Below are 11,968 nucleotides of genomic sequence, written 5' to 3'. Positions count from 1 at the left end.
GCGCGCTCTCTTCGCTCTTTATGGCTCCCAAACGGGCGGAGCCAGGTTCTCGACCACGCCCTCTCTCTCGCTGATTGGCCAATTTCTCTCCAACAATGCAAGTGTAGGGATTCTTGTGTGATGCCTCATCGAAAACAATGTCTCGATTTTGTAACAGCACACTATATACTCTTCAAACGTAATCAATAATTGGTTTCAGTATAAAAAAAGGACATAACTTCACAGTTAGTGTTGTTATTTTCCATAAGCCCCCTAAAACCACAGTTAAGATTACACAAGTCTGGTAAAGGAGGTAGCATTCCCAGCTCTTTTATTATAAGACAGACACATTTAAAAAAAAAAAAATACAGTACAATTCAAGACACTTCAGGTAAAGTGGGGAAAGCAGAACTGAGAACTTGTACACAATGAGGACAGAAACAGTAACCTGGATATAAATAATCCTTTCACATTCAAATTACTACATTTGTATGCAAGAAACAATGGTACATTTCATACAGATAGGTCAGTATGAAGCCTCATATAAGTTCCCAGTGTTTCCAAGGAAACAAAGCCAATATGTAAAACTGTGATGGGGGTGGGACAGAGAAAGAGATTTCAGTATCGTTCCCTGCTGCTTACTTTCAACAAGGGCTGACAGCACAACTTAAAAACAAAAGCAAATTTTCCTAGGAATGACAACAAGACACCCTGTGTTTTTGAATGCCTGGTTCCTGGCATGTGAAGATTCTGGGCAGTGCCTTCTCACCTGAGCTCCAGAAACACACAAGCTAAAAGACAGCTGTTTAAAAAGCTTACAAATCTCTCTCTTGTACCTCTTACAGAATGTATGAATTTAATATAGTGTCAGCATCATAAACAAGTGTGTGAGTTGTGTGAAATTACAATAAAGATGTATTCTCATATTATAATTTGCCCAGACAGTAGTGGTCATCCCCCATGAGTATGACCAAGGACTATGTTAGCTTTACATTCAAATAAAAAATGCAAAACAATAGTAATGCCATATCAAATGTACGAAAATTATTCATAACATTGTGCATACTTATAAAGTCGGACAATTATTTACTCAAATCATTTTAATTTTAAGGCCTTCATCTTTGTTGGCATTGATGAAACCGGAAGAATGTCCCTAAACCAACAATTATCTTCACAGGTGTCCCTGGACCTGTCAATTTTTTGACAAGTTAATTGTGAAGGATGTGTGCTCCTTTGCATGCTCAGAGAACCGTGTGTCCACTTTTCCTCACACATACAAAACACCAGCATTAATCTTCATCACTCCATGCGTCCTGAAAGGCAGGGTTCACTGAAGACTGGCCAGCAGCAGCCTGTAAGGAATCAGGACATTTAGCTCAATATTAAGTCTGAATTAAGATATTCTTCTTAAATAGATCCATTACAAAAACATAACGTGTATGCACACAAATCACAACCTTATATGGTTATACACTGCAGGAAAACAAAACTAGCAGGTAACCACACATAAGTTCTATTGCTCATCTGATAAAATGGGATGAAGGAGCCGAGTAGACATGACAGAGTGTCCCTGTGTTTGTAAGCGCATCACTATGTGCTGGATAACACTGAGGTGTCATAACCACCGAGGGAAAATAACAAAATGAGGGTTGACACTTGAAACTATCTATCTATCTATCCATCCATCCATCCATCCATCAATCCATCATTATACAGTGCTTTTCCCTATATTGTTTCCTGTTGTTTTGACTTACCGTATTTGCACAGTGTAACTCTTCTTCCACATCTGAGGCACGGAGGGCAGGAACCCACGCCAGGATGTTACAGTCTTTACCTCCACTATACAGCTCCTACATATAAAGAAGAAAGGACACTTCAGGTCTGACACTTTGGTTCACACTCTGTTACAGGGAAATTAAAAAATCTGCTGTCTCAGCATAACCTTCACCTTAAAGCACTTTCAAACAATGACATCAGCACCTGGGGAAAAATTTGCGTTAACAAGCAGTTAACAAGAGAAAAATAATTAATAAGCTTAAAACTGTCCATGCAATGCAAGTGAATTCATTGGAGCCATTGCCATTGCCATGGGAGTGATCAGTCATCACATCAGACAAGAGGCTTAAAAAAGCAGTAAAACACATTTTCAGGACTAGGTATTCGTGAGCAGCCCAACTGCATTCCCAAGTCGTTTACACATACTAAACCTTTGTATGACACCGGATGCTGAAATTGCCCAATAAAGAGGGCATGGGTTGGACAACTCTCTACATTTATGATGATTATGTGTAATACCGTAATGTATGTATAATAATTAGGGTGCTTCTCAGCACACAAGACTACTACATACACTTGAAGTAGAAAATGAAGACATATAACTACCACATTAGTTACAATTAATGGACACTTGAGCAGAAATACATTACTGAACAAGCATATTCTAGCTGTATATTGTTAGTTTTGCTTAGACTGTAAGAGAAATCATATGACAAACATGCCAGGGATTTGCAGATATATTGGAAGAGTACTGATTTCAGCCAACGGCTGGATTTTAAAAAAGATATTGGTTTTAGTCAGATCTTATTTTTATGTCAATATTTGCCTATTTTGGAAGTGGCACATTTGTGTGTCCATTGTAAAATTAGCAACAGAATAACTGGTATGGTCTCTCTTTTACTTTGTAATTATCTATAAAAATCTGTATATCGATATTGGAATAATCAAGCATTTCTGCCTTAAAAAATAAAGTTTGGCAGTAGGTTCTGTCTTCAGCTACATTGTGATTTTTAACATTCAAGTTAAATGTACAGATACTGAAACTTCTTGCACTTTTGTGGAAAGTGTGAAGAAATAATAATTAAAAAGCTTAAAATTTATGGTAGAGCAGCTAAGAAAGCTCCACATCCCTGTCCCCTTGGCTTTCAATCCCCTCCTGCAATCCTCAAATGGCAACAAGCATAGGTAGAGAACTGTATGTTAGAGATAATGGTGAAACAAAGGTAGCACTTATATTTGACTCCGAGATGGTTAAGATGATTACAACTGTGCAGTTAAACCTTGAGACACAGTCAACATTTAGGCAGAGAGTACTAACTTGAGCCTCACAATGGAGAGACCTGTATTTGCATTTATAGTAGTTTGGTATACCTCTGGAAATGTTGACTTTATCATGTTATCTGTCCACAGGAAAATGGCTCATTTGAGACTGCCATGGTGATTGCAAATTTGTAACAGCTCCTGACAACACCAGAGCGGTTAAAGAGATTAAAAAAAAAAAAAAAAACATGGACAGAGAGAAACTGACCTGAATTCTCTAAGCATACAGGAGAAAAACTAGACCAGACTGGCAGAACAAACAGAAATAGATTGGTGGAAATACAAACAAAGGCTTCACTGCAGATAGATGGGTACACTGGCCAGATGCAGAGAATAGTCACAACCTGGGCCTTTGGTGTGTCTCACCTGGTAGTCTGGGTGGAACTCACAGCAATCGACATTGTTGTAGTGACCCCTGAGCATAGTGACCAGCTCTCCAGTGTGGAGGGCATACACTGCAATGGAGCTGCCGCATGGCACAAACACAAACTCAGGGCTGCAGCCACGTGACACTGTGAACTGTAGCCTTTTACGACTGTCGTTGCAGACCTTCCCGTAATTCACCTGAGGGACAAAAAGTGAAAGGATACATGGTTCAGATAATGTGTTTATAACAGTCCAGATATAAACTGCTTATTACACCAACCAACATGTGATGGTTTCCTGGATAAATATGAAACTTGTTCATTTAATACTAAGCTGTGGTCAGGTCGAAGACTTAACAGCATAGCAAGAAACCATCATTTTAAGGCTTCTAAACCTGAACTGAGGACACCAAACCCCATTTTTCAATGAATTCAAAAGTATTCAAGAATATACATATATTCCTTTCAGGCACTGTAAGACTTTTCAAGGACTTGAAGAGAACCTGAATTCAAATCAAACAAGTGCAAATAAGCAAATTACTACACCTTGATGGAGTAGAACTATTAGGCTAAATTCATGTCTGTGAAACAGGTTTGAATTTTGTATTGCATTCCTTTCACATACCTAATGTGCACCAGAAATTCCCACATCATCATCTATAAACCAGCTCTGACCTTTGCCCAGGAGGGAAGGTCATCTACCCTCACTCTTGTGCCTTGTGCCTGAAGATGGAAAAATGCCCACCATGGCAACTGCAGCATGAGGCAGCAGAGCAGGATATTAGAACAGGAGGCTGTGTGAGAACCGAGGGCAATAGCATAGCTTCCCCAGGCTTTGGGGTGAGGTTATGTTTCTGTGGTGTGGGGTTGTGTATGAGGTTACATGTTTTATATGAACCCAAGGCCATAAAGTTTTTTAACTGGCATCCTGTTGGCTTAGTTTGGGCTATTTGTCTCTTTCTGCTCTGACTTCCTGTTGTCTCTTTTTCTATCATCATGGCCGGAGTTAAAATAGTCAGATAGTCTGTCCTGAAGCTGTCTGTAAAAGCAGGGATGTAAACAAGGCTTTCCTATTAGGTTAACAGTGGCTGGTTTTTGATTAGCAGTTGGTGATTGTTAACCAAACATTAATTCCTGTTTCACCTGTTTACACACTGATACCACAACTTCATCAGTCTTTGCATGGTAACTCCACCCGCTCGATCCGCTACTTTTTCAACAATATCAAAAGGGGCACTTACATCCAGGATACACAGCTGGACTGAACCCCTATTTCAGGAATAGCTTATGACCCCACCAAAAACAGTTTCTACAGGTTCTAAAACTAGACTGGAGGATATCGTGCTAGATGTTTTTGGTATTCATTCAATTGTTATTCACACTTCTTTCAAGAATCTGGTTAGTGAAAGGCACACATACACCTTACCAGTGTGTTTTCCCCAGTGGCACTATTCCATAGTCTCATGCGGTCATCAGTTCCAGTTGTGAGGAGGTAGAGGCCATCACCAGTGAAGCACAGGCCATTCACTCTGCCATTATGGGCTGTGTTTACTGGTTAGAGACAGGTAAGAGATGGTAGCAGTGCATTTGTCATCCAGTTCCTCCTACAACATGCTGAAGGTTATACAGTGCATATTTTCTCTACCTAATCACATCTCATACCCATCCATCAATTACATACTCTTAGTGTGTGTGTTGTTAAAGCCCCTTCTCTTCTATTATTGCACAGCACAGAGTAGCTGAGATAAACTGGTTGAACTACAAACTGGTTTCCTCTAGGCATGGGCTCCCTTGGCTTGAACACAAACAGGACCTAAGGCAGATACTGTCTCTCTCTACTGTTAAAGTGATTAAATGAAAGTTATTAGATATCACAACTGACCATAGCAAAACTTTGTTGTAATTTCTACAAACAATAATTTTTAAATGCATCAAGCATCAGTTACCGGGAAGGCTAATATTGTTGCTCTAGATCAATGTGCAGCCCTCCACTTCTTCAATTTGTACTTCAAGATGTTTTAGGATGTATTGGATGATTGTATGCACCTTAGCTCCTATTGTATGTATACAGCATGCCTGTGTAGCACCACTGTAAGATATGTGCCATATCGTGGGGTTGATAAAGGTCCATCTTGCACAGTGAGTGCTGGATGGTTGAGGAAGGGGAAAATGTACAACAGGATGATGCAACACATCAGCATACCAGCTAAACTCAAAATTATTACCCTGCCAATACATCCTCCCAGGGGTCCGTCTGACATATATTCTGTCCCGATTCCCTTCAATGTCTTTACATGTTTTCTGCTTCTCTAAATAAAGGCTGAAACATCTTCTCCCAAAACTCCTGCATACTCGGAATAAATTATTAAAATATGTGTGTAAAAGAAAGGAAAGGGAAGCGGTAACAGTACCTGCCTCAGAGGAGGCTTTTGACTTATCTCCGCTGTGCTGGTCCAGAGTGAAGAGACTACCAGAAGCCCGGCGCACATCCCATACTTTCACCTTGCTGTCTGCACTTAGAAGGAGAAATTGGGGAATTGTTTGTTTTACTCTCTCATCATTAATTAATTAAGATATGGTCCTATAAACCAACCAACAGGTGCAATACAGGGATTTATAGGTACAATACAGTATATGCTTAGACAGATGAGCGTACATACACCAGTGTGTGTAAACCAGTGTTTGCTTTTAAAGGTCAGTTTTCTGTTGGGAATTAACATGCTGCTCCATAATAGAATACCACACATGTTTCTGTGTGCCGCTCTGTGCCAGTTGTTTTCAAAATCACTTACAGTCCACAGGGACAGCAGCACACTGATCTCAATGGGTTAATTAGCAGGTCTGGTGTAGCATAAAACAGGTGGGGACTGTATCTACCATATGCTATACTGACAGGGCTACTAGAGTGCCACAGTGCCTATCTGCTAGCGATGTGGTGCCATTATACTTGAATCATCGATGCAACGTGGCCAGATGGCCGGCAACTAAGATGAGTAAAAACTGCTGGGACACAACATGGTGGGGATTGTCCTGTACCTGGCACTATTTCTTGATGTGACTCTGAGGGCAAATTAGGTGATGATTTCAGAAAGACTGCCAGTTCTGAGTGCTTACCTCGCAGTGGCCAATATGTGCTCGTATCTGGGCGACCATCGCACAGACAGGACCTCTGCTCTGTGACCTGGAGGAGAAAATAAGTTATTGTTTATCACTACATCAACAACAGATACGTGTGTGTGTGTGTGTGTGTGTGTGTGGGTGTGTGTGTGTGTGTGTGTGTGTGTAGAAAAAGAGCAGTGTGGTAAGTACACTAACCCTGAAGAACATGAATCCGTGAGCCAGACTTCAGGTCACACAACTGGATTTTAGGGTTTTTGGTGCCAACTGAAAATGAGACAGTTGAAAGAGGAGACTCAAACATTATTTCTTTATTTAAAAAATTGAAAAAAAAGGGAATTACCAGGACAATTTAAAAGTTGAAAATTCCATCTAATCATATGGTTTCAATATTACATTCCTACTTATCAATATTGTCAAATTTTACAGATTGTGATAAATGTGTGTTTATAATCTGCTACGCCATGTATAAGGGAGCGGTGCTTGAGACGGATAAAAACTAGTGTCCCAGGTTCTGAGAGATAAGGTGTGGTAACCTTGAAAACTCACTGATACTAACTTTTGATAAACATGAGCTAACACACCCGGCGTGTGGGAGGAGGGCAAGGCATTTGGTGAAATTTAACAGGACAAGGAAGATGATTAAATCATTGTTAAAATCTAAATGGCCTAAATTATGCAGAATTAATGAGCCACTCTTGCTTTTTAGGAACAGATTCCCTTAAAAGTGTCTTCCTAGATAAAAGTGAAAACTCTGGGGATGTTTTCACCTGTTTGACAAGCTTCTGTAACTCCTCTAAGGGGGAGGGACACATTGAGGGAAAAAAAAAGAAACAAAAAAAAAAAACAGACACTGTGATTGTGCCCGGCTTAGAAACAGGCGTGTCAAAGACACGGCGTGTGTAGGTGACAGGGTGCATCTGTGTGCACATTTATGAGCACATACTCGGCAGGCATGAGTAACCTGTTGGTCCTGCTTGGTGACATGGAGAGGTAGCACCTGGATTCTTGTGATGTTTCAGAAATCTGTCTCTGAACCTGAGTCCACGTGTAACCAGGTTCTGACCTGCCTCTGTCCCCACCAGGTTCATGACACTTTACAACCTGGGGTAAAAACAGAGATACCAGGCAGGGGCAGTGGCTGATGTGAGCTGTAGGGAAGCGTGTAGTGCATTGCTTGGAGAAACAAACTGATGACGGACAGGGTAACTAAAGAGATTTTTGTCCTAAATACAATGCCTTTTAGCACACAAATGCCAGCAGGTACTCCAGGTTAGTTCTGTGTCACTGATATCAGCAAAAACCATGGGGGCATTTACACACACGCACCTGCAATGAGGCTGTGCTTCCTGGCGATGGGGGACAGGTGGTGGCTGTAGACATTACCCTCAAACTCAAAGACTTCAGCAGGCTGAGGAATCACAAAGTGAGAGAAAGGGAGGGAGACGGACCAAAGGATAGTGTCAGTAAGCAGTGGTAGAAATTCAGCTATCTGTATGTTAAGTGCTGTGTATATTTGTGTATGTATGCTCAATGAAAATCTTACATAAATAAAATATACAACCACAACCTTAAATAAAGCCATTGCCCTAAAGTTTAACTGCAGTATAAACTCTCCACAGTTGAAGGACGGAGTTCGTAGAATGAATTAGATAAAAAATAAAAGCAAGTAGAGAGGGAGGGCGCAGCAGCTCAGAGCTCAGAAGGCAGATCACCCAAGCAGCAGTGGTGGTTACAATGCAAATTCTTCAGCAATATAAAAAGCCTCTCTGTGCCCCATCTGTCAGTGTGTGCCAGCACCGACGTGGACTCAGCCGATGGGCACACTCACACAGAGGAGGCTCTGTTTGCATAAAAATACCACACGTACACATACACTATGTGCACACCAATGCACGGCACACACTACTGTGAAAATACACAACCACAATAAATAATTTAATAGGTATGAGTGTGTGGTTGTGTGTGTGTGTGTGTGTGTGTGTGTGGGATGGAGAGACAGAAACACATGGAGTACAACAAATGAAAGGTCGGTGGGTTCTTTTCTGTCCTTTGCCTGACCTTTTGAGGTAACCGTGATGCCAGTGTAACTCTAGCACAGCTCAGAGCCTGCCATATGGGACTATGTGGCACAGAAAGGTAGAAAGCATGAAGCAGAAAATAAGAAAGAGCAGGGAAGAGATAGTAAGAAAGAGCAAAAAGAGAGCAAGGTTGGCGGAGCTATAAGAAAACCTAATAAACAAATCTCCAATATCTTCTGCGTTACCTTCTTATTAGGATCATCTGTATGATTTAATACAATAAAATCCTGTAGCTGTGCAGTAAAACCTATCTAAGTGATGCTTATATTACAACATTGAATATATGTTGACACTGTGTCAGAGATATGTTGAGTTATCTCTACGGTAACTGAGTTTATATTTCAAAAGTTCTTCAAATTTTGTCCATCCAAACTTAACATATTATACATGGGAATGCACAGGTAACTCAGAATATCACATTTAACATGGAATAAACCTGGTATGTAGGTGACGTGCCTTACCTTCAGTGTCTCAGTGTCCCAGACCTTCATGGTCTTATCAAAGGAACTGGAGACAAACATGCCTGTGTCGTAAGGATACCACTGAACGGTCTCTACACTGAATTTGTGGACATTCTGGCTAGATCTAAAAAAGAAAAAAGAAAAGTCACCAGAGCAATACACATGCTCATAGAAACAGACACCTGCATAAATTCTGCTCTGTTTCACCCTGTTATATTCAAAACACAAAACTAATACACTGTAGCAGAACTTTAAAGTATTTTTACATGTTAATGAACAAATTAATGTGCCCTGTGTAGACTGTAAGGCTACATTCACACCACAAACTGTAATGCCAAATTCTCCTGCATGAATTTACGGGGAATTAGAATTAGGACATTTTCTGTTCACATGTCATTAAACCAGACATGTGGCCCTAATGAGTAAAGAAAAGATCTAATGCAGGCCACTTCACTTGTATGTACAGAATAATTTACACTACAAACCATAAAGACATGCCTGTCAGAAAGCTGAGAATAACATGGTACTGTAAGATCGCAATAGAATGCTACCCTCTAGTGGACAAAATGAGTAAATGGAGTTACATTCACCTGCCTACTGTGCAGACTGCCTTGCAGGTGTACTGTGGTTTCCCACTGTAGTTCTCCAGGTCATAGATAACGATCACTCCATCTGCTCCTCCAGACAACATGCTAAACAACAGAAAATGTGAACTTCACATGCTGCATTGCTTTGTCCTACACAGTTTTTTTAAATATTTTTTCTCTCTGGTCTGACGTTTGTGGATAAGCTCATGTGACTGGAACATTGTCTCTCGAAAAACATTTAGCTGTTAGGTTATTCAAATGTAATTTCTCATACTTTGAGAGCCGCAATGCCAATTCACCACTAACAGAAATGAGAGTATGACAATGGCATTGATCTTAGCTTTATGGGTGGATACCATTACAGCTAACTGAGAAAATATCTTTTTGTGATTTTGGTGAGCTGACCCATAAAGAAACCAGCCAATACAGTATTTAACCAATATAATGTGACCAGACAAGGGCTGAGTATCAAACCTCAGTGGTACAGAGTAACCTTCAAGAGCCATCATCACAGAACACTGATTTCTACTCTTGTTTACTGTTTTTCTGGGTCAGATATTGATTTAAAAAAAAAAAAGAAACTGTGTATAGAAAAACACAACCAGAAAGAGCATGATTTTTCTCTCTACGCATGAAAGGGTATTTTCATTCAATAGGGAATAGTAATGTAGTGATTTATAGAATTGTAGTAAATCAGGACTTACTATCTGCCCTCTATCGCTTCAATGTCAATGGTGTTGATGCCATTTCCATGGATTCTATCCACATCTCTGTCAGGATTCAACTTCAGACTGAGGACCCTTGGGAGATATAGAGAGAGGAAGACATATGCATCACTGGACATCTTAATTGATTCACACAGATTTTAATTATTAAACAATATTTGAAAAATGCCTGTGGGGAAACTGGGATGATGTATTAGAAAAAGGTGATGGGACGCAGTAGTTAGCTTATAACAAAAGCAAATGATTTATTTAAATTAGCAAACACTGGCCAGTCAATTTTCCTCAAATCTAAAGATGTGCTTGCGGTTCTCTATATTTATCTTTTTCTTACACTGTAAATTGAACAATCTTTAGGTTTGTGGCTACTCCTCAAACAAAACAAGCAAACTGATTCTATATAATGCATTGAAAGAATATCATGCAATACCATCAGGTGACAAAGTCATTCTGCAGTCTGCAGCATGACAACAACCCCAAACATACAGCCAGAGTCATAAAGAACTATCTTTAGTAACAAGAAGGTACAACAAATGGCCTAACCCTGATCTCAACATCGTGCAGTCAGTCTGGGATTACACGAAGAGACAGAGGACACTGAGATAGTGTGGCAAGTTCTCCAAGATGCTTGGAACAACACACCTGCCAAAGTAACTTGACAGACAAGTGTACCTAAGAGAATTGGTGTTGTTTTAAAGGCAAAGGTGGTCACACTGGATGATTTGATTTTGTTTGTTGTTTTCCTGTTTACTGCACTTTGTATTAAGTTCATTCATCCAAAAAATATTCAGGGCATTATATTTGAAAGCACCCTCACTTTACTTTTAGTGCCTTAAACTTCTGCACAGTGCTGTATGTACAAGAGCGTGGGCACATATGTATGTGTACTGTAAAACCAATAATAACAGCATAATAACTTTCATAAAACAAAGGTAGCATTAAAAGAGTCATTCAACAACAGCAAGGTTTGTGTGCATTTTCCGGTCAATTTCATGATAAACTTTCCCAAATTCATGATAAAATAAAGGACATTTTAATCATGTAAGCCTGTAGTTATAACCACTCTCAAGGCGTAATGAAAACCTAACGCCCCTTGAATGTATTGTCCTTCTCTACCTATGGTACTAGTATTCTCTCTCACCTTCTCGTTGACTCTGCACGTCGCAGTCGCAGAGGGTCATCCAGCCCAGCCTGCCTCGCTGTCAGAAATCCCAACATTGCTTCAATTTGAAGAGAAAGCGGATTTAATTTTGGAGCAGACTAGTTTTGAATCTATGCTACCGCTGGCTAACCTAGCTCACGGGCGAGCATATTTCCTACAATAAAGTGAATTTTTAATCCAAAATGAAACTTTGCACGTCCAACAAGTCATTATATAGTAACCCAAACTCCGTTGCAGCTAAGTAAGCTATTTAAATCTGACTGAGATATTATTTTTTATTATTTACTATGTATTTTACATCGATTTCGACTAGCTTTGCGACAGCTTCACTACATTAGTCAGCCATGTTGGAAACCTGACGTACGTTCTATGACAAATGCGATGATTGGCTGGTAGAG

At 40.0% G+C, this 11,968-nt stretch overlaps 1 protein-coding gene across 1 annotated transcript; it reads right to left on the bottom strand.

Moving 5' to 3' along the window:
* Positions 1-284: 284 nt before the first annotated feature.
* Positions 285-11,937, bottom strand: ercc8 (excision repair cross-complementation group 8). Its single transcript, XM_056377510.1, has 12 exons — positions 11,550-11,937; positions 10,391-10,486; positions 9,690-9,791; positions 9,100-9,223; positions 7,887-7,968; positions 6,756-6,824; positions 6,555-6,621; positions 5,852-5,955; positions 4,867-4,991; positions 3,442-3,639; positions 1,734-1,829; positions 285-1,331 (listed from the first exon to the last, which is right to left on the bottom strand). The coding sequence occupies exons 1-12, from the start codon at positions 11,624-11,626 to the stop codon at positions 1,269-1,271; spliced, it is 1,203 nt and encodes a 400-aa protein (XP_056233485.1). The 5' UTR covers positions 11,627-11,937; the 3' UTR covers positions 285-1,268.
* Between the last annotated feature and the right edge of the window lie 31 nt (positions 11,938-11,968).

This window comes from Seriola aureovittata, chromosome 5 (genome assembly GCF_021018895.1).
Source record: "Seriola aureovittata isolate HTS-2021-v1 ecotype China chromosome 5, ASM2101889v1, whole genome shotgun sequence".
Taxonomy (NCBI): Eukaryota; Metazoa; Chordata; class Actinopteri; order Carangiformes; family Carangidae; genus Seriola; species Seriola aureovittata.
The sequence above is the reverse complement of the archived record's forward strand: the minus strand, read 5'-3'. Positions and strand labels throughout refer to the sequence as shown.